General features: G+C 35.3%; 1 protein-coding gene across 1 annotated transcript; it reads right to left on the bottom strand.

Moving 5' to 3' along the window:
• Nucleotides 1-239: 239 nt before the first annotated feature.
• On the bottom strand, nucleotides 240-22,419 carry LOC110653445 (inositol 1,3,4-trisphosphate 5/6-kinase 4). Its single transcript, XM_021809088.2, has 12 exons — nucleotides 22,185-22,419; nucleotides 22,065-22,100; nucleotides 21,756-21,954; nucleotides 21,454-21,548; nucleotides 20,868-20,936; nucleotides 20,164-20,366; nucleotides 19,682-19,835; nucleotides 18,360-18,473; nucleotides 17,990-18,052; nucleotides 6,976-7,121; nucleotides 6,717-6,867; nucleotides 240-952 (listed from the first exon to the last, which is right to left on the bottom strand). The coding sequence occupies exons 1-12, from the start codon at nucleotides 22,308-22,310 to the stop codon at nucleotides 815-817; spliced, it is 1,494 nt and encodes a 497-aa protein (XP_021664780.2). The 5' UTR covers nucleotides 22,311-22,419; the 3' UTR covers nucleotides 240-814.
• Between the last annotated feature and the right edge of the window lie 1,992 nt (nucleotides 22,420-24,411).

Below are 24,411 nucleotides of genomic sequence, written 5' to 3'. Positions count from 1 at the left end.
GTATCCTTTTTTAACGAGAAAGAAATCCTAATTCTTTACTAATAATCAAACAAAACACCTTACTGAGTTAAAAGAATCAAAATGAAAATCGATTATATATATATTATTTAATACACGTGCCTATAATCCAAAGATTAGGAAATTAAAATTGCTATATGATGACAATATTCTAATAAATAATCCACATTTAAAACTGCAATAAAAAATTGAGAATGCAAAATAACTGTCCTTGCAAGTAATTGAATAGAAGTTAAGAATTGCTCATAATATGAATGAATAGCATGAAAGTTTATGCACTAATTCAGTACATGAAAATAGTTCATTGTTATAAAAACACGAATTTTTGTGTTGAATATGCTTTCCCAATATGAGATCAAAAGTCAATTCCCATGCTATTCTATAAACCAAGCATAGTGGTGTTAACACAAAAATGAAAATGGAAGAACTAGCAGCACTGACAACTGCATACCAAGCCGTTGGTGCATTCAGGAACTATCAAAATTTAACCATTGCAGGTATGTGGTGCAGCAAGTAAAAAGATTTTATTTTTCAGGCTCAGGATTTCTCCAGTCTAACAAACTATGGGAGAAAGATTAGTGACAAGCATAATAACAGAACCCAGACACTCTACATTCCTTGAACTGCTCGAGTATGTGTTCCTTTGGATATAAATTCTGTATTTCACTTGTCCTCTCAAGAAAAGTTTTTAAGATTATTAGATTTCGGAAGTTTTCCAATTCTTGTCTTAGTCAATATGATCAAGTTCACTCCAGAACTAACTACCTATCATCTTCCAGGCCACATTCACAGCATTTTATTTCCTCTGTCTTGATTCAAACTTCATTTTAATAGCATCCCAAAAGGCAGGAATGCAAACATCATTTGGCACTTCCTTGAATGATGGGAGGTAATTTACATCCACAATGACATGGTCACCTGTGCCTTCCTGAATCTGAAAAGTAACAGAATCATAGGAGGATATAAATTAGTGCATAAAGATTGTATATCATATAAATCCAGCATAACTTCCAGAACACAGGAATCATGCATACCATCAAATGGTCATTAATTCAACACTTAGCATCACCAGAGACACAAGTATACTAGCTGAAATGACCAGGGATTATTTCACTTATCAAGACTTGCTGATTGAGTTGTTTGATTATGTAGAAAGAGATGATTCTCCTTAATTTCAATTAATCTGTACATGGGTATATATATACAATTGATTCTTATAATTGTGTTCTACTAATTAGGAAGAAATCCTAAATAAGAAATCCTAAATAGGAATACAGAATACAGAAATATATAAAGAAATAACATAGTGATTGACTTTCCATAACACTCCCCCTCAAGTTGGAGCATAGATGTTAATCATGCCCAACTTGTTACAAATGCAGTCAATCCTAGCTCCATTCAGAGCTTTTGTGAAAATATCTCCCAACTGCTCTCCAGTTTTGATATGTCCTGTTGAGATGATCTGTTGTTGAATCTTTTCACGAACAAAGTGATAATCAATCTCAATATGTTTGGTCCGCTCATGAAACACCGGATTAGAAGCAATATGGAGAGCAGCTTGATTATCACACCACAATTTCGCAAGCAGGGAGGTCTTAAAACCTGTCTCATCTAGTAATTGAAGTATTCACATTACCTCACATACTGATTGTGCCATGGCTCTGTATTCGGATTCAGCACTAGATCGAGAAACTACACTCTGCTTCTTGCTTCTACAAGACACCAAATTTCCTCCAACAAAAACGCAATATCCAGTAGTTGACCTCCTGTCAACCTTAGATCCAGCCCAGTCGGCATCTGAAAAACATTCAATATTCAAATGCCCATGATTACCATATAACAGACCTCTTCCTGGAGCGCCCTTCAGATAACACAAGATTTGTCCCAAGGCTTCCTAATGAGCAACAGTTGGGGAAGACATAAACTGACTTACCACACTAACAGCATAAGCAATGTCAGGACGAGTGACTGTAAGGTAGTTCAATTTTCCTACCAATCTCCTGTATCTCTCTGGATCTTTAAACAACTCACTATCCCCTGCTAACAGTTATAAATTTGGAGTCATTGGTGCACTACAAGGCTTAACACCTAATTTTCCTGTCTTTGTCAATAAATCGAGGATATATTTTCTTTGAGACAAGAAAATACCCTTCTTACTTCTCATAACTTCAATACCCAAGAAATACTTTAACAATCCCAAGTCTTTGGTCTGAAACTGGGTTTGGAGGAAGGTTTTAAGAGATGAAATACCTGCAGAGTCACTCCCAGTGATGACAATGTCATCCACATAGACTACCAGGAGAATTAGATCAGCCTCAGATTGCCTAAAAAATACTGAGTGATCACACTTACTCTTTTGCATACCAAATTCCTGTACTGCTTCACTAAATCTCCCAAACCAGGCCCTAGGATTTTGTTTCAAGCCATAAAGAGACTTTCGAAGCCTACAAACTTTACCCAACTCCCCCTGAGCAACAAACCCAAGTAGTTGCTCCATATACACCTCCTCCTGAAGATCACCATGAAGGAAAACATTCTTGATATCCAATTGGTGCAGGGGCCAATCATATGTAACTGTTAAAGAGATAAACAAGCGAACAGAAGTAAGTTTAGCTATAAGAGAAAAAGTGTCAGAGTAGTCAACCCCATATGTCTGAGCATATCCTTTTGCTACAAGGCGTGCTTTTAATCTAGCCACGTAACCATCGTGATTTACTCATCAGAAATACCCATTTGCAACCAATAACTTTCTTACCAGTGGGCAAAGGCAACAGTTCCCATGTACCATTAGCATCTAAAGCCTCCATTTCCTCTTTCATAGCAAAGACACCAAAGTAATGAGACAGTGCCTCACCAACAGTATTAGGGATAGGAACGGAGTCTAAAGAAGTAACAAAACACCGAGAACAAGAAGACAATTGATTATAAAAAACAAAAGAAGAGATAGGGTAAGTATATGAACGTTTACCTCTACGAAGAGCAATGGGTAAGTCGAGATCAAAATCATGATCAGTATGAGGTACAGGATCTCCCAACGAAGTAGCTGGTGGAGGATCTGAGTCAGGAATCTCCAATCTCCTGGAATAAACATGCACAACGGGAGGTCGAGTAGATCTAGAGACAGAAGGATCAGGCTGTGGGAGAGGACTAGACATTGGTTGGATAGTATATATTAAGAGATCATCCTCCTCCCCTCGACTCTCATACACAGATGATGGAGGAAAAAATGGAGTGAACTCAAAAAATGTTACATCCGCAGGAACAAGATAACGATTAAGAGTAGGAGAGAAACAGCGGTACCCTTTTTGGAGCCGGGAGTACCCAAGGAAGACACATTTGAGAGACTTTGGATCAAATTTAGTAATTTGTGGACGAACATCACGCACAAAACAGGTACAACCAAAAATACGGGGTTCAACAGGGAACAAAGATTTTGTAGGAAACAAAGCAGTATAAGGAATATCCCCATTAAGGACAAAAGACGGCATACGATTGATCAAAAAACATGCCGTAGAAACTGCATCCGCCCAAAAGTGTTTAGGAACTTTCATCTGAAAAAGAAGAGCACGAGTTACCTCAAGAAGATGCCGATTTTTTCTTTTGGCCACGCCATTTTTGGATGGGGTATCCACACAGGAAGACTGATGAAGAATGCCATTTTGTGTCATATAAGACTGAAATTATGCTGAAAAGTATTCTTTGGCATTGTCACTTCTTAATATGTGCACAAAAATAGTAAATTGAGTTTTGATTTCATTACAAGAGGTACAAAAGATAGAAAACAACTTAGAACGATTCTTCATTAAATATAACCAGGTAACACGAGAGTAATCATCAACAAAAGTAACAAAATAACGAAATCTAGTTTTAAAAGTAACAGAACAAGGACCCCAAACATCAGAATGAACTAACTCAAAAGGGGAAGCCCGTTTATTGACTCTAGACACAGAAGGCAAACGATGATGTTTTGCAAACTGACATGACTCACATTCTAGTACTGATAAAGACTGAAACTGAGGACACAGCTTCTTCATGGTAGACAAAGAAGGATGACCCAATCTACAATGAGCTTCAAGAGGTGTTAAGGTACTGGACCAAACAAGCGACCGCAGTACATGATTTTCCAGAATGTAGAGACCACCTGACTCACGTCCTCTACCAATAATCTGCTTCGTCGTAAGATCCTGAAACAAAACTGGTTAGGAAAAAAGGAAACATAACAATTTAAGGTACGAGTAAGTTTACTAACAAAAAGTAGATTAAAAGAGAATTTTGGTAGACACAAAACAAATGACAAAGAAATTGACGAAGTCAGGTTCGCAGTTCCAGAACCCATGACACAAGAAGTAGAACCATCAGCTAAAGTAACCGTAGAGGAAGTGAGATTAGACTGAAAAGCAAATAAAAGACTAGAATTACCTGTCATGTGATCTGTCGCACCAGAATCAATAACCCATTTGGATGAGAAAGATACAAAGCATGTAGTGGATTTACCTGACTCAGCGATCGCAGTGACAGGGGAACTGGTAGGCTTTAGAGATGCCTGATACTGGGAAAACTGTGCAAAATCCTCTACAGATATTAAAATAGTTTTCTTAGAGGAAGATACTGTAGAATCTTCTGCTGCCATATTTGCCATCTGTGATCGCTGATTTTTCCTCTAAAGTTGCGGACAATTATATTTTGTATGGCCAGGCTCATGGCAATAATAACAAATGACTCCTCTTGAGTCCTGATTAGAACTAGCCTCTCCATTACGCTGATTACTTCTATTGCCTGTAATTCCTCCTCTACTTCCTCTTCTATTACCCTGTTGTCCATTTGGATTACGGCTAATAAGAGCACTACTGGCAGGTTGTGAAAATTGGGTACTTTCTGTACGAAGGACCCGTGTGAACGTTTCATGCAAAGAGGAAATCTCAGAACTAGAGAGAATCTGAGATTTAGCAGTCTCATACTGTGAAGGAAGGCCTGCAAGAAAACTCATAACAGTCGGTTGCTCCCGTTGGGCCTGCTGAACTTTCACATCATGACTAAAAGGCAACAATATATTAAGTTCCTCATATACCCGTTTAAAATCCATAAAATAAGCCGTGAGAGATTTATCCTCTTTCTCAGCATGGTAGAATGCCTTACAAACATCATAAATACGTGAGATTTTCCCTTTACCAGAATACAAAAAATCTAAGTAATCCATCAATTCCTTAACAAATTCACAGTGACTAATTACCTCACTGTGAATCGAGTTCCGAAGCTGCAAAAACAACCGAACATCCTCTCTTAGCCAAGTTTGTCGTGTATCATCAGTAGGTGGATCTTTAGTAAGGTGATCATCCTTATCAATGCTACGCAAATAGACCCTAACAGTCTTACTCCACTCAAGATAATTCGAACTATTAAGTTTGTGTTCCGTGATCTTAGTCATCACCGGAATCACATCAGAAATAATATTCTTATTGTCTGCCATTTGTCGAGACAAAGAAAACTAGCCAAAACGCTAATCGAAAGTGTTTACAGCAGCAAAATAACCAAAAATCACAAATCAAGCAAATACCGAAATAGGATCTGAGAGCCAAACCTAAGAAGTCCTTTAATGGTGTACTGGATCAGGCAACAGCACACAGTGGTGGAATGAGGGGGTTGAGGCGACGCCGGCGATGTTGATCGGAGTCGAAACAGCCGATCGGTGGCCAAAGTCTCTCCTGAGCTAGGTGGTGAGAACAAATAGTCACCCTAGATAAATGACCTGCTCTGATACCATGTAGAAAGAGATGATTCTCCTTAATATCAATTAATCTGTACATGGGTATATCTATACAATTGATTCCTATAATTGTGTTCTACTAATTAGGAAGAAATCCTAAATAAGAAATCCTAAATAGGAATACAGAATACAGAATATACAAAGAAATAATATAGTGATTGACTTTCCATAACAGATTACATTGTATTGCAATCCAGCAACAACTGTGTTTGTCAGATGGAAGTGTAGTTTAAGAACAACGTAATCAATGCACTAAAAGATAAATTGGCACTAAACCATAGCCAAAGTTCAGATCCCACTGCAAATTCATGTACAACTTTTTTTAACATGGCATAGTTTGGTTTATATCTTCTTCCCCTTCCTTTCAAGCATTTTACTGTCTTAAAAGTAAAAACAGAATGAAGTTATCATCATGAGCATACTCAGTAAAATGCAAAATTTAGATCAAGAAATTCTAATCAACTTATAGAGAGAGAGAGAGAGGCAACAATATAACATAAAAGGAAAGATGATAATAGTTGCTTAAGAAAAATAAATTGAATGAAATCATCCACTGAATTATAACATAGAAAGGTTGTTTAATGGCATAGGCTAGTTCGAAAATGATATCCAAATTCAAATGTCTGCAATCATAGAACTAATCCAAACTAAAGCCAAGCACACGTATCATTACTGCCAAATAAAGTAATGATCAATTAGAGGTAGCAAGGATGAAGGATGCATGGATCATTTAGAAGAAAGAAAGAAAAAACTTAGGATGGTGAGGATCAAATGAAATATTTGTGACCCTTTTCCCTAATAAAATATTTTCACTACGATAGTTAACCACTAAATAATAAAGGAAATTAATTCAAATTAGTCAAGCCTTTCAACAATTTTATCAGTTAAAAAATGCAGAACGCATAAGAGATGTAGTTAAGGAAGCACAACTTACAACAACATCAAAACCAAAGATGGTAAGATCAAGTTTTCTTGCAAGCCAATTTGCAGCATCAGTGACTAGACCAAGATCAAAATGATGGCCGTTGGCCACGGAGGGATCCTCACTTCTAGATTGCTCAGTACTAGTGGGAAGAGATTTTAAGCTGTAGCCATTCAGAATAATGTTATCAAATTGGCCCTGTAAGTTGTAACCTTGATCATAATTCAACCCAAATAATAAGGAACACTGAAAAAAGGAAAAAACATGCTACCTGTCAAAGAGTAAAGGCCCAAGACCATTCTTTTTAGATAAATTCATCAATATATCAACATTTGGTGTAGACTTCTTAACAGCATAGAAAACTTTTTCACCCAGGACATAAATCTTGAACAAAGTGGATGAATGGTCTACATATTCCTGCAATGCCAATTATTTCCAGTTTTGAATCTAAGGAGTACTTGAGAGTCAAAATAAGAGGAAGACAGGTATTTAAAAGATCATTTTCAAGGCGTGTAAACGTCATAAACCAACAAATGCAAAGACTGGTGATAGCCAATTAAAAAAAAAAAAGAATTTGGATAAAGCAGTGTTTTAATATCAAATATTTCTAATATCTTTTAAGTTAATTAAAATTAAAAAAAATAAAATAAAATTACAGTTGTCCTCAGCAAGTTTTCATGCCTTCATAACATTGTATAATAGTTTCATTGTCATTCTTATAGAAAATATATTTCTCAAAGTATGTGATCAAACAATCGACCATCCATTGATTTCCAATTCTATTACGTAACCGATTGTTCACAATTTTCATAGTAGAAAATGCGTTTCAAAGAACGTAGTTGCAACAAGTGAGACCAGAGTCAAAATTATAACCTTGTAAACTAACGAACTTAAAATGTGCTTCTTTGCCTTTACCATTTTCTCAACAAGATCACATTTGAAAACTGACAATTGAACTTCACATCAATGATATATTTCTCTAATTTATTATCAAGAGTAATAAGTTAAAAGGGGGGTAAGTCCTTTAAAAAAATTTTTTAAAGGAGAAGGGGGGAAGGAGGGGATAAGTGATGGAAATCAACAAGAACAACAAGATCCTAGGAATGTTCGCGAGATGATTCAAGATGCAATTGCACAAGAAGCTCCAATCACAAGGACTAGAGTTAAGAAGATGCAAGAGTTGATTGAGGAAGTAGTTGCACAAGAAGCTAAATATGGAGATACAGCCAATAAATTGGGGTTACAAGAAGATGGGAAGTGGCTTAATTTCATCCAAGTTTGCATGAGTGATGATCAAGAAATATTTGGACAAAATTGATGGATAGTTATGCAAATTTAGTGTCTTTTCTTTATCTAGGACAAATCTGAATAGTTTTATTTAATTATTTTTTATCAGATATATGTTTTGGGCCTTATTTATGTGATTTTGAGCCTTAGGAGTGCAGCCCAATCCAGGGTTTTTTATTAGTTTTAGGGTTTTATTTTTTTTTTTTAAGTTTAGGGAATTAGGGTTTCAGCCTTATATATAAGGCTAACTTAATACTTTTTAAGGGGGAATATTACTTTTGATTAAATTAATACAAGAGAGGGATTCTTCTTACGTTCTTTCTTGAACTAAACTAAATTCTTCAAGAGTGATTAATCTTGTAGGATTTAACAATCTTGATATTCTTGGTTCTTGTTTGATTATAAACTTTGAGTCCAGAATCCTTAATTCTACCTTTGAATTATCTTGGTTTTCAATTCTATATAATTTATAGGTCAAGGTATTCTTTGATATCTGAACTTGATTTTGGCTTTCTTGGATTTTAAACCAAACCTGTTCGTGGGTTTCAAGGCACCGTTCTTGAGGTTCGCATCAATTTGGTATTAGAGCTTTGGCTTCAAATCAAGTTCTATCTATCCTTTTGTGCTTGCTTTTTTTTTTTGTTATTTATTCATCGTACTATTTCGTTTTGTGACTTGTTCATCGATTTTCTTATTCCTTTATGTCTTGCGTTTTCTTCGGTAATTCTTAATCTGAATTTTTTTTCCTTCCTTTCCTTTTGTGTCTCTTGTTTCCAAAAAAAAAAAAAAAACTGCAGATTTTTTTTCTGCAAAAATAAAAATTCAGATTTACCATTTGAGTATTACAAAAAAAAAAAAGAATTGCAGATTTTTTTTGGCAAAACTTCAGTTCTGCAAAAAAAAAAAAAAAAAAAAAAAGAACTGCAGATTTTTCCGCAGAATTTCTGTTCTGCCGTTACAGTAAAAAAAAACTGCAGAATTTCAAACTTTTTTTTTGTGCAGAATTTCAGTTCTGCCATTTAAAAAAAAAAAAAAAAAAAAAAACAGAACTGCAGATTTTTCTGCTGAATTTCAGTTCTGCCTCTAAAAAAAAGTTGCAGAATTTCAGGTCTGCCACTGGAGTAAAAAAAAAAAAAATTGAATTGCAGGCAGCAAAAAAAAAAAAAAAAAAAAAGGAGGCAGATTTGGTGTGACGCAACTAGGGTTCACTACACATCCTAAATTATTGAATTCTTATCGAGGCTTTTGCTTCTTTACTATTTCATGTGTTTCAGTTTCTAATAATTTGATGTCTAATTCTGTTTCTTTGAATTCTAGAGTCCTTTATCATTCTATCTTTGTGTTCATTTTTATTTTTTTTTCCTGTTGCTTGTCTTTATTTCGTGTCTTCAGTCTTGTCTTGAATTTTAATTTTTGTTGAATATTACAAGTTGATTACTTTGAGTGAGTTTGGTTAACTCCTTAAAGAGCTAAAAGGATAAATTAAAGAGTGAAAAAAAAAAAAGCAAGAGTGTGTGAGCACATAAGAGGGTAAAAGCCTAAATTGTATGAAACACAACTGGAGTGACATTGATTGAGTGTAAACATGTGAGGGAGCATTGTGAAGATATTTGCTAACATTCTTTTGCAAGTCCTACAATTATGTCGCACAAAAATAGTGAAGAAGAGAAACCAGATCAATTTTTCACAATGCAAGCTATTCAACAACAGTATGAGCAGTTGACTTTGATACTTGGAGACATAAGGAATCAAATGGAAAGACAAGAGGCCAGACCAAACAAGCAAGATGCAACTATAGGTAACTTGCAAAGGGAGACATCTAATGCTAGGAGGCAAGTTAGACACAACAACAATAACCCTCCCCCTGGAGAGTTTGAAGATGAGCAGGATGAGGAAGATGAGAATAATGATGATCGGGCTTCAATCATAAACGAGGGCAGATTTTATCAAAGGAGGGAAAGGTATGAAAGAAGGCCGATGAGGGATGACAGAGGTAGAGATGGGGGTTGATCGAAACATTAGGAGCATCAAAATGAAAATTCCATCTTTTCAAGGGAAGAATGATCCAGATGTTTACCTTGAGTGGGAACGCAAAATTGAGCTAGTTTTTAACTGTCACAACTATTCAAAAGAGAAAAAGGTAAAACTTGCTACTATTGAATTTATTGACTATACTCTTGCATGGTGGGATCAAATGATTTTAAGCAAAGGAAGAAACAGAGAGAGGCCTATTGATACTTGGGATGAGATGAAAGCTGTCATGAGAAGAAGATTTGTCCCTAACCATTATTACAGAGAATTGCATCAAAGGCTGCAAAGACTCACACAAGGGACAAAGACTGTGGAAGAATACCATAAGGAGATGGAGATGGCTATGATTTAGGCAAATATAGAGGAGGACAGAGAAGCCACAATGGCGCGATTCTTAGGTGGTTTGAATAAAGAAATAGCTGATTTAGTGGAGTTGCTGCATTATGTGGAGCTAGAGGACATGGTGCATATGGCCATGAAAATTGAAAAGCAGCTTAGGATGAAAGGGATGCCGAGTTATGAGAGTAACACAAATTCAGTTCCTAAGAGCTCATGGAAACCGAATTGGCCTAAGGAGGATAAGGCTATTTCTAAGCCTAAGCACGAAGAAAGTAAGAGTAAGCCTCATGGGGATAATAAAGATAAAGGTATGAACTCTTCCCAATCTCAAAGAAATAGAAATATAAAGTGTTTTAGATATTTGGGGACAGGTCATATTGCTTCACAATGCCCCAATAAAAGGGCAATGATCTTAAGGGATAATGGAGATATAGAGACTGAGAGTGATGAAGATAGTGATTCTATGCCTCCATTAAAAGATGCTACTAATGTGGAGTATGTGTTAGAGTAAGGACCTGTTCTTCACCAATTATAATTTTCGAAAAAAAAAAAAAGAATAAGAAATAGAATGGAGGAGAAGAGAAGGAATTTTGATTAATCAAGAAAACAATCTCAATATAAGAATATGTCTTCCTCCAGCAGAGTCTCTCTGCCCACCGAGCTTACAAAAGCTGGTAATTTAGTATTACAATTTCCATACCTCTTTATTCTACTATTAACCTATATATAGAGTTTCCTCCCTTTACAAATTTGTTAACCACTCCAACTGTATTTCCTAAATATTCGCCCCATTCTATTGAGCAAACCACTGTCCACCTATTTTCTTGATCCTTGAGTCTTCTAGAATACACCTTCCATTCCCTTTTTGCTCTACCTCTTCCTTCAGCTAGCATCTGGTGCGTATCATTGCCACCGGCTACTGAAATAGCCTTGTCCCCAAGGCTGAAATCTGGAAATTAGTCATGAAAATCACTCACATCAATCCAAGTGGCTTCCTTAATAGGATGTCCTTGCCAATGAACCAATACTTGGTGAACTGTAGTACCATTTTGAACAAAGTCCCTATGAGCCAAAATAGTTTCAGGAAGAGTAGGAATAGGTTCATTAGCAGCCAGTATAGCAGGGAGGTCTGTTACTACAGGATGATCTCCTACTGCCCGTTTCAATTGAGATACATGAAAAATAGGATGAATTCTAGCAATAGCAGGTAGCTATAAACGGTAAGCAACAGGCCCAATGAGAGCTGTAATACGAAAAGGCCCATAAAATCTTGCAGCAAGTTTTAGACTGATGTGTGTGTTGCCTCTAAGGCCGTAATTTCAAGAAAACGGATTTTCCCGCATGAAACTCAAGATCACGAAGTTTTTTATTAGCTTGTTGCACCATCATAACTTGTGCTTGCTGTAAATTGTATCTCAATTGCCTAAGTATCTCATCTCTATCCATCAAAGCATGAGAAACAGCTTCCTCTTGTTTCTGCTGGCAAATACTGAATGAGTGAGGGAGGAGGTTTACCATATACAATCTGAAAGGGAGTGAGCTTCGCAACCCCTTGAAAACTAATATTATACAAATACTCAGCCCAATGAAGCCATTTAACCCAACCTTTCGGTTGTTCAGAAGCAAAACACAGAAGATATTATTCCACACTCTAATTTAAGACTTCAGTCTGACCATCAGTCTGCGAATGATAGGCAGAACTCATTCGTAACTGGGTACCCATCAATCTGAAAATTTCAGTCCAAAAATTGCTAACAAACACCGGATCACGATCACTGATAATAGAATGAGGAATACCATGGAGCTTGATGATTTCTCGAACAAAAAGATCAGCAACAGTAGCAGCTGTAAAAGGATGACGCAGAGGGAGGAAGTGGTCGTATTTAGAAAGTCGATCAACCACAACTAATATACAGTCCACGCCTTGAGATTTTGGCAATCCAGTAATAAAATCCACAGAGATATCTTCCCAGATATTTGTTGGAATAGGAAGAGGCTGTAAGAGGCCAGCAGGAGAGAGAGTCTCATAGTTGTGTTGTTGACAAATAAGATAAGAAGCAACAAATTGTTGGACTGATTTCATCATCCCACGCCAATATAACCCTATAGCCAACCTTCTATATGTTCAGAATGCCCTAGAATGACCTCCAATAGGGGTGGAATGAAACTCTGAAATAAGACGGTGCACCCAAGAAGAGGTTGATGGAGTGACCAAACGGCCTCTATAAAATAAATGCTGCTGGATCAGAGAATACGGGGGCCTAGAATGAGCATCATGTCGTAAGGCTGCAATAATGGGTTGCAGGTCTGGATCTTGTTGTACGGCATGAGATACAGTATCTAAATTGAGCTATTGAGGTTGACTTATAGCAGCTAATTGCATATTATCAAAATCACCTCGACGAGATAAAGCATCAGCAGCAGAATTCGATTTACCGGGTTTATAATGCACCTCAAATTGAAACCCCAATAACTTAGAAACCCAGCATTGTTGGGCAAGGGTAATAATGTGCTGCTCCAAGATATGTTTCAAGCTTTGTTGGTCTGTTTTAACAAAAAATTTCTGGCCTAACAAATAAGGTCTCCAATGCCTTATAGCCAACACTAGGCCATTAATTCTTTCTCATAAGCCGAATTAGATAGAGTTTGGGAAGAAAGAGCACGACTAAAATAGGCAACAGGGCGACCGCCCTGCATAAGAACAGCCCCAATACCGTTACCCAATGCATCACATTCGATTTCAAATTGTTGTTGAAAATTGGGCATCACCAAAACTGGAAAAGAGACAATGGTTGTCTTTAGCTTCTCAAAAGCAATGTGAGCTTGAGAATTCCATTAAAAGTGATGTTGAGCTGCTTTAGTAGTCAATGAAGTGAGGGGTTGAGCAATTTTACCATACCCATTAATAAACTGACGGTAATAGCCTATAAGACCAAGAAAACCTCGAACACCTCGAACTGATTTAGGAATGGGCCATTGAAGTACAACAAAAATCTTTTCAGGATCCATTGCGACACCCTCGGGAGAAATGATATGCCCTAAATATTCAATGGTATGACGGCCCATTGCACATATCTTTTTATTGACATGAAACTGGTGTTGTTGTAAGGTCTGAAGAACTATTTCCAAATGATGCAAATGATCCAACTATGTTTTGCTGTAAATAAGAATATCATCGAAAAAAACCTGCACAAAGCATCTCAAAAACGGGCGAAATATATCATTCATAGTGGCTTGGAAGGTGGCAGGGGCATTGGTTAACCCGAACGGCATAACAGGGAACTCGTAGTGTCCAGAATGCGTCCAAAAAGCCGTTTTTGGAATGTCCTCAGTCTTGACCCGATTCTGATGGTAGCCCGAACGCAGGTCAATCTTAGAAAAAATAAGTTGCCCCATGTAATTCATCAAGCAACTCCTGAATCACCGGAATAGGGTGCTTATCAGGAACCGTGGCTTTGCTCAATTTGCGATAGTCTACATAAAACCTCCAACTCCTATCTTTTTTCTGAACAAGTAAGACCGGACTAGAAAAATGGCTAGTACTGGGGCGTATAATACCTGCTGCAAACATTTCTGAAACCAATTGTTCTATCTCATCCTTCTGATAGTGGCCATAACGGTAAGGTTTGACTAAAATTGGACCAACCCCAGCTTGTAATAGAAAACCATGGTCAGTTACCCGAGAAGGTGGTAAAGTACTAGATTCAGTAAACACAAAAGAATACCTGGCCAATAATGCATTAAGTTGATCAGTTTGAAAAGATGAGAGAGACCGAAAAAATTCCTCACATGTAGGCATCAAAGAAGAGCAATTCAAGGCGTGCTTGTCGTGGTATACTTTGATGATATATTAATGTACAGTAAAAACATGGAAGAACATATGCGTCATTTGAGGTGTGTTTGAAGTGCTTAGAAAAGAGAAAATGTATGCTAATCTTAAAAAGTGTACTTTTTGCATAGAAAGTTTTGTTTTTGTGTTATGTGATTTGTGCCAAAGGTATCAAGGTGGATGAACAGAAGGTGAAAGCTATCTGTGACTGGCCGATTCCTACATCTGTTACTGAGGTACATAGTTTTCATGGTTTAACTAGTTTTTATAGAAGGTTTGTTAAGGATTTCAGTACTTTAGCTGCACCCATGACGGAGATTGTTAAAAAGAATGTTGGCTTTACATGGGGTGAGGAACAAAACCGTGCTTTTAACTTAATTAAAGATAAGTTATGTTCTACCCATTACTGAGTCTTCCTGATTTCACTAAAACATTTGAAATAGAATGTGATGCTTCTGGGATTGGTATAGGTGCTGTTTTGATGCAGCAGAGACGTCTCATTGCATATTTTAGTGAAAAGCTGAATGGTGCAGCATTGAACTACTCAACGTATGACAAAGAGCTTTATGCCTTGGTGCAAGCATTAGAAACATGGCAGCATTACTTGTGGCCAAAGGAGTTCGTGATTCATTCTGACCATGAGTCATTGAAACACTTGAAGGGGCAAAACAAGCTCAACCGTAGGTATGCCAAGTGGGTGAAATTTATTGAGACTTTTCCTTATGTTATCCAGTATAAGCAAGGTAAGGAAAATGTAGTTGCTAATGCATTGTCACGCAGGTATGCTCTTATCTCTACTCTTAACGCTAAACTGTTAGGTTTTGAGTATGTGAAAGACTTGTATGCTAAGGATTCTGATTTTACTGCTATTTATGATGCATGTGAGAAAACTACTTTTCAAAAATTTTATAGGCATGATGGGTTTTTATTTCGTGAGAATAAATTATGTGTGCCTAATTGCTCTATAAGGGAGTTACTTGTGCGTGAATCACATAGTGGTGGTCTCATGGGACATTTTGGGGTTACTAAGACTTCGGATACATTGAGAGAACACTTCTTTTGACCTCATATGAAGAGAGATGTGAAGAGAGTGTGTTCTAGGTGTATCACATGTAAGAAAGCAAAGTCTAAGGTCTTACCTCAAGGCTTATATACACCTTTACCTGTACCTAGTGAACCATGAGTTGATTTGTCTATAGACTTTATTTTGGGGCTACCTAGGTCTAGAGAAGGTAAAGATTCTATATTTGTGGTAGTGGACAGATTTTCTAATATGACACATTTCATTCCTTGCTATAAAACTGATGATGCCACAAATATTGCTGATTTATTTTTTAGAGAAGTTGAGGTTACATAGCATCCCTAGGAGCATTGTTAGTGATAGCGATATTAAGTTCCTAAATTACTTTTGGAAAGTATTGTGGGGTAAGTTGGGTACTAAACTGCTATTTTCTACTATATGTCACCCACAGACTGATGGACAAACTGAAGTAATTAATAGAACTTTCACGACTCTTTTGCGTGCAATTGTTAAAAAGAATTTGAAATCATGGGAAGGATGTATACCATTTGTTGAATTTGCATATAACCAAAGTGTGCATTCTTCTACTGATTTTTCACCTTTTGAGATTGTTTATAGGTTAATCCTTTAACTCCATTAGATTTGATTCCTTTGCCTGTGCATGAGATTTCAAGTTTAGATGGAAAGAAGAAGGTTGAATCGGTTAAAAGGATCCATGAACAAGCTAAAAAGCACATTGAGAAGAAGAATAAGAGATATGCAGTTTAAGCTAATAAAGCAAGAATGCGAGTTATTTACCAACCAGGAGATTAGGTTTAGGTGCATATGAGGAAGGAAATATTTCCAATTCAAAGGAAGTTTAAGCTTCATCCTAGAGGAGATGGTCCATTTTAAGTGGTGGCCAAGATTAATGACAATGCTTATAAGTTGGATCTCCCCGTTGAATACAATGTGAGTGCTACTTTTAATGTTACTGATATTTCCCCTTTTGATGTAGGTGAAGATTCGAGGACGAATCCTTTTGAAGAGCGAGGGAATGATGGAAATCAACAAGAACAACAAGATTCAAGGAATGTTCGTAAGATGATTCAACATGCAATTGCACAAGAAGCTCCAATCACAAGGATTAGAGTTAAAAAGATGCAAGAGTTGATTGAGAAAGTAGTTGCACAAGAAGCTAAATATGGAGATACAACCAATAAATTGGGGTTACAAGAAGATGGGAAGTGGCTTAATTTCATCCAAGTTTGCGTGGGTGATGATCAAGAAATATTTGGACAGAATTGATGGTTAGTTATGCAAATTTAGTGTCTTTTTTTTTATCTAGGACAAATCTGAATAGTTTTCTTTAATTATTTTTGGTCAGATATATGCTTTGGGCCTTATTTATGTGTTTTTGGGCCTTAAGTAGGAGCGCAGCCCACTCCAGGTTTTTTTATTAGTTTTAGGGTTTTATTTTATTTTTTTAAGTTTAGGGATTAGGGTTTCAGCCGCATATATAAGGCTAACTTGATACTTTTTAAAGGGAACATTACTTTTGATTAAATATTATAATACAAGAGAGGGATTTTTCCTAAGTTCTTTCTTGAACTAAACTAAATTCTCCAAGAGTAATTAATCTTGTAGGATTTAACACTTGATATTCTTGATTCTTGTTTGATTATAAACTTTGAGTCAAGAATCCTTAATTCTACCTTTGAATTATCTTTGTTTTCAATTCTACATAATTGATAGGTCAAGGTATTCTTTGGTGTCTGAACTTGATTTGGGCTTTCTTCGGATTATAAACCAAATCTGTTCATGGGTTTCAAGGCATCGTTCTTGAGGTTCGCATAGTAAGTCTTGGGTTCAAACTGCATAATAATATATATATATATATATATATATATATATATATATATATATTAAACAAAAAAAGAGAATCCATAACATGGCTTTGCCACTGGTGATAGCAGCGAATCTAGAGGTCCAGGAGTCGTGGATCAAGGCCCAAAACCATTGAGAATGTATTACAGAAGAAATGTGAGAAAGAAGGATCAAGTGCAGAAAGGAACAGAGGAGAATGAACTGGAAGCATCTGGAATTAGTTGGCCAGAAAAGTAATCTGTTAGAGGGAATTAAGGAGGGAATGCCACCTAGAGACGCTAAAAAAATGGGAAGCTCAAATATTTGTATAAAATGGGACAGGAGGAGGAAGGAGGTGTGGAGGAAATTATTGAGAATTGGCTATAGGCTGAGGCAAGGACTCTTCCACAGGAACATTTTTCCTGGACCTCTTTCAGAGAGATTTTCATTGTATCTCATTTTTTTGTATTGAGGGGAAGTAAGAAACCATTGTCAATTTAGCAAAGTGATCTGTAATGGAATGATTCCAAGATTTCAATTCAGTACAAGTTCTACTTCTGCATGTCCAATCCATTTTCAATTCTCCTTGTTATTTTGTTTTCTTGCTTTCCTATTGTTATCTTCTATTGACAAGTTATTTGGTAGAAGAACAAATATATGCTTTGTTATTGAGAAACACATGCTGTGAAAGGGCAATCAGCAATTTTCATTCAGTACAAGCTTTAATCCTTCCATTACAGTTGCTTATTTTTCACCTTGATTGTTCCTAACTCTATCAACTGGCCTCTAAATACTTCTTCTCCTACAAAATCAATTCTGAATTAGGATCAAACTTAAGTCATGTAAATTTCAGAAAAGATTGAGAATATTAATTATATTGCTGAAGGCCAAAGCAATACAGGAGTCATCAAAGGTTAGAACTCTTGTGCTTACTTGAACAACAGCTGGAAGAGGAACACCTAAATCCTTAAAATCTTCAACTCTGAAGACAATTGCCTGTAATGTGCAGATTAATCACTTTAAAGTAGACAAAATTAGGGATAAGGAACTAATAATTATAACTATCATGTATTGAACTACAAATGATGGCTAACAAGTTAGCACTTGAATAACAAATAACAAGTTAGCTCTTGAATAACAAATAACAAGTTAAAATTTTATTATGAAGAAATTAGTTCACAAGTGAAACAATATTGAGAACACAAAAGTAGTCTCTCTAGAAAAATTATAGCACTTAATAAATAAAGCCCTCATTAAATTTATCCACCATAGTCTTTTCTTTTGAAGAGAAACAAGTTCTTACCATACTGTGAGCATCAGCTACCCCACAGGCAATTTGAGGTTTGACTATACTTGGAAGAAATAGTTTAGCTTTTGACAGCCTCAGTACCAAATCAGGTTCATTAAAATTATTCACCTGCATATTTGATTTCCAGATGTAACTAAATTTTAGGAGAAAATGGTGAAAACTGTGAGAAAGTATTATGCTGGAACTTATCTATCACTGTGGAAAGGAGTGTAAAAGGTTGGTTTCCAAGTTTCTTACTATAGTTCATTCCAATATACAGACAACTATTTTTGCTCTACAGTCACCTAAAGTCCTACATAAATACAAACCATTGGTTAATACCATAAATTGCAATGACAAAAGTCACAAAAGCATTGATAAAGGAATTGCAAACAAGAAGTCTGTCTAAATACTATTATATTGATCATTACTAGCCTAGCATTACAATTGAAAGACTGAAAACAACTATATTCTTGTTAACCTCCTTTTTTTATAATTCAAGGATCTCTGTCTAAGCTAATTCTCATAAACATCTCTCTGCATATTGATGAACCTTGGAGAAGAAAACTCCAAACCTGATTGAGATTTGAGAAAATTACTGAGAAGAATATTAAAAATGTTATAACTTAATATAATATACATCTCATCCATCGTTATTATATGACAATGTTCCTCTATTCTAATGGTCTACCATAAAGCTTGAATTGCCAAATGAGAAAATCCTGTTAATCATCTATCTTACTTCCTGTGTACAGTTACAAAGACTATGCATTGGACCATTGGTTAAATGTCATGCCTTGCTACTTGATGCAATTTCTTCTAAATCTACAAACAAATTTATAATCTTGGAAGCAACAAATTCAAAATAGTATAAACTATAAATCTTATGCTTCAAAGAGTATTGACAACCTAAATTTTGGGCCAGTGCTGTGTTAATATTAACAAATGACAACCTTGAATTTTTATGGTTTCAGTAACATAGATCCATCACATCTAGTTTTTTTGTGGGAACATGAGTTGTACATCAGTAGAGTCAAACCAATAGGAACTAATTAATTTTAGCTTTTCCACTTAATAAAGGTTCACAAATATCATTTCATCAAAAAAATCATAGTTCCAAGGTGTTGACTAATTGCAAACCCTCTCATCTTCAGTGTCTCATAACCTTTGACCTGGGCTCACACCCTTGTGGATTTATCCACAGCATTTCCCAGAGCCTACGTGTCACCAGGAAAAGTGAAAAGTGGTGAAAAGACAAAGAAAGTGAATAATTTCACACTCTGTCCATTGAATGTTCAATCTACTGAATAAAATAGATTTAATTATAACCAAAATACCTTTAGAAAATGTGGTCCTCTGATTGTATGGCGGCCTTCTGCATTGATATCCTCTAGTCCAAGAAGAATTTGTTGGATTTTTAGCCGATCCAATACAGGGTATATTTTATCAAGTGGGTCAATCACAAAGCAATCGGAGTTATTTTCCATATACCTGTATAATAATAATAAACATTTGCAAGAAAAGACTTCAGATATTATGTGGCATCAATCTAAAAATTCGTTTATGACACGACTGCATGGTTATCCAACCTGGTTAATGCTCACATTCCTGTGTAACAATCATATATCTATTTTATGAGCAAAAGGTGATGGATGTCTCTGAGATTGGGAGGCAGTATCATGACAAAAGTTCTAGAGACAAAAAACATCAGGAAGGGGCAAAATATGACAACATAAAAAAAAAAAAAAAAAAAAAAAACAAGTTGATTTATAGCAACATGTAACATATGACACTATTCAAGGATTACTTGAAAATTTACCTTCGCAATTCCTGCATGCCTGTGGTGTAAGTAATTTTGCTCGAGGATTCTGCAGAATCACTTAATTCAACAGAGATGATTTCATCTGTTGCTTTATGCAGAACTATGTCAACATGTTGTAATTGAGATCGTAGGGGCACTTCAAATGTCAGGGGAAGAAATATCAATCCATTTGGAGTAGAAGAGATAGGGAACGCACCCCTCTGCAAAAATAAGGAGAAAGAGTCAGCTTTGAATTGTATATATAATCCAAACTATAAATTGCATTTTAGAACCACATAATTATTTCAGCAGAAAGCTTCTATGTTAAAAGAATTAACCATATTTAATTCTAGGTTCTAAAACTAGAAAGAGTCATCAGAGACAATGCAGAAATTTAATCGTAGTTTCATATTGAATTCTTTGTGTAATCAGCTACCAGATACAACCTACTTATTTTAAATTTTCGAAACAATTTATTTACTACACAGGAAAGGAGCAAAATGAAAGCAGTTCAAGAGCTCAACCACATATAAGTCTAGGTTATAAAGCTAGAACCAGTCAGTTTCCAATGGCAACCCAGAAGTTCAACAAGGAATATCGTAGTTTGATATCAACATCTACACATAATTAGAGACATTCTATGAGCTCATACTCTTTCCTTTCATTATAAGTTCCTTCATTTTTCTTCCTCAAACAGCAGTTTCAAGGGCTCAAGGTCTCACCTTAGCAAAATCTTCTTCACGTGAAGGCTTCATGACATAGCCAACAGTCACAACATTGTTGCCATTCGCCTGTTTGAAATTCAAAAAACCAAAAAATCAGAGTGTCAAATTTTATATGAAAAGAAGTATGTTTCCTAGTTCCAATGCATTTAAAGTTTGAAATGGAAGCAAGTGCCACGATTGTTAAAAGTTTTCATTTCTTCTAGTAGGAATTTTCAGATTGAAGTATCATAACATGTTAATTGAATATGGATTCAAGAGATTCCAAGTGGCTTATTACCAAGGAAAGAGGATCCCATTTCCATAAAAGTTTAGAAAATACAAATATCTAAAGTTTTACGCTTTGCCTAGCCTTGGACACATGATTTCAGAAGCATATCTTTAATTTTTATTCTCCTCAGAATATCAATAATTTTTTCTAATCCGTTTTTCCAAAAAGCAAATCTCCGTGCATAACATTTTTTTTATTTATGAAAAGAACGCGTCTAAAAGATATAATTATCAATGTAAATAAATGCATTGGTATATTTTCTAAAATAAAGTTACCATAGTTTATAATTGAAGCAGCAAAATCATGCCTACCAACCTTGATATTTAAGTGGCAAATGGTCAAAAGCAATTCTTGTAGTTTATTTATACAAAGAACGGTTGAATTATCAAATGCAGCAGAAGCTTCAGCATCTGAAAGGTAATGAGAAGCCAGTTTCAGCATGTAAAGAAGAGATTAATGAAGCTACGAAGACCCATCGAATTATTTTCCCAAAACCATAAGTATATGTTAGGAGGCAAACCATAAAACACAATAAATAAACAGGAATATAACCAAAACTAAGCTATCAAGCCCATAAATAGTATCTTGACAGTTGCATATATATGAAAAATACTCACCCAAGACAACAATAATCCAACCCAAATTGCTTAGTTGATTAAAACAATCATTCTTGTGATTAGAAACAAGATACAAAATAGTCCCTCCAATATCACCCCAAGCCAAAGTTACCACCTTCAAGGCATCATCCATAGATGAACCATCCAAGATAAAGCAATCAAAAGAGTATTGCATTGCCATCTTCTTGAGCAGGCTAACCTATACATAAACATAAAAACATTGTAACTAGCACTAAAAGAAATTGAGCAGGCGTTGATTTTGAACTGAAACCTAAAAGAACCAACAAGAAGACAAAAGATGCCAATAACCTTATCATTGGAAAGAGCAGGTGAATAAGAAATTGCCTGTAGAGATCAAAAGATAATTAATTATTACTGGTTACAAAAGGGAAGACATGAATATTTTTGAGGAAGATGAAAGTTAGTTACCAAGTGGAGATTGGAATGGCGGAGCTTACGGAGGAGCGAGAGAGCTTCCGGTCGTAATGCGGCGGTGCCGGAATTGTCTATTAGCACCGACTCGTCTAGAATAACACCGCCTACTGATGTTACCATTTCTCCCTCTGTGCTGTTTCTCTTTCGGGGATTGTGTGCACTGTGCACTGCAAAGGAATCAAGAGGAAACGAGAGCAAAGGCTGTGAGCATAGCCAGCAGATGCCTGCTTTTCCTTCTATTTCTATTTTATTTTATTTTATTTATTGATTTTATTATTTTCACAAATAAACCAGCATGTACTAGTATTTTTTTTGGTTAATTAGGATCTAAATTTTAGGTATTATCATAATTTATTATTTAATTAATATATTTTAAAAATATATTAATTAATTTTTAAAATTTAATTTCTTCAACTGCAAGATTATTTTATTTAATTTATATTAATGAGAATTATTATTTAGACTTTAACATTATGTTTGAATATTTTTAAGGAGGGGAAGGAAAATAAAAAAGATAATTTTTATTTTTTTCTTTTATTTCCCTTCCTTATGTTGGGATAAGTGAAAAATAAAAGAGAAATGAAAGGAAAATAAATTTATTTTCACTCGTTTGGGAAGAGAATGAGGGGAAAGAAAATAATTTAAATTACCATTTTATCCTTTTTTACAAATTATATTTTTACTATATGCCAATAAATTCATAAATAATAATAGAATCAAATTACTTAAATAATAACAAATCTCCTCCCCCCTTCTTTCCACTTTTATACGTAATATAGACAAAGACAAGACTAACACAAATAATATAATAATAATTTTTTCCTAAACAAAATATAACATAATAAGTGTTACAGATCATATAGAATAATTTTCTTACTAAATTTAGATGCTTGGCATTCCTATAGCCATAATTGGTATTGCCTATTGCTGCTATTGTTTCAAGCAAAATCTAATTCTAATATTGATGCTTAGTTCTAGTAATCATTAAAATTTATACATATAAATCAAAATACTAACTAGCATTCATGTCTAATATTACATACAAAATAAGTTCACATAACACTATATATCATTAGCCAAACAACATGCGGTCAATTAGCATTTATCTTTAGATCACTTGTCATTCATAACCCTCATAAACCATTCCAAACACCTTACACGTGGAATGCCAAAAAATGACCTTGTTGCTTATGGATTTTTTGAAAGGTAACAATAAGTTGTCATCACAAAATTTAGATGGACCCTTATTAATTCCAATTCTGCAAATAACTCTTCCTTTTTATAATAATGGGGTTGACCACTTTTAAGAATTGTAAGAGATTTTTCTGCAATGGCATTCCTCTATCCAAGACTTCTGACACCCTTTTTCATGTTGCCTTTCTAACATCTCCATCATTGAAGCTTTGTATTTAAAAACTCTAAAAGAAGTGCCCTGAGAATGAAGTGAAGGTTCAAGACTATTCATATTGTTATCAGTGACCTCATTAGCTCAATTGAACTCACTATCAGACATGATGACATTTTCAAATGTGTCATTCAAATCAATTTGAGAAGAACTTCCCTCCCGTTGCCAGCGTCTAACTTTTTCTCTTGCACTTTCTGCATATTCACCTGTAGCTCTTTGGTCACCACAAATCTCATATAGCTTATCATAATTATTGATTGGTGTATGCATCCACTTGCGTGCTTCCGATCTTTCCTAAACTTAAAAAAATAAAGTCATTTTATTCAGCACACAATTACGTAAACAAATCTAAAGTAATGCAAAAGCATTTAAAATACACTACTAAACGTTAACTCAATACGTTCTTATAAACATTATAAGTTTTACTTGAATTAATTGCTCCCAAACTTCAAAATTAGCTTCAAACAATTTTATTATAGGATTCTAAGCAAAGCCATTAAGACTATGAAATAAATCCTTACACTTAGCAAAGGTTCGCTTCAAGGTCTTTATTTGATTCTTAATGTTTGATTTCTAAATAAAAGGACCAAATACTGCCCTTAACACCTGTAACATATTGTTAAAAGCTCTAGTATTCCATGTTCCTTCAGGTCGATTCCCTTTATGATCTTCTTCCAACATAGCATTTATCAACACATTGTCCATTTCATTTGTCCAAACTACATGGTCTCTTCCTGACATTGAACTTTCCTGGTTTGGAATCTTTTTTCTCCTTGGCATTGTTTATTTGCAAGGCAATTACATAACATATTCTTG

The sequence above is a fragment of the Hevea brasiliensis genome, chromosome 9 (genome assembly GCF_030052815.1).
Source record: "Hevea brasiliensis isolate MT/VB/25A 57/8 chromosome 9, ASM3005281v1, whole genome shotgun sequence".
Taxonomy (NCBI): Eukaryota; Viridiplantae; Streptophyta; class Magnoliopsida; order Malpighiales; family Euphorbiaceae; genus Hevea; species Hevea brasiliensis.
Note: the sequence above shows the minus strand (reverse complement) of the source record. Positions and strands in the feature narration are given on the sequence as shown.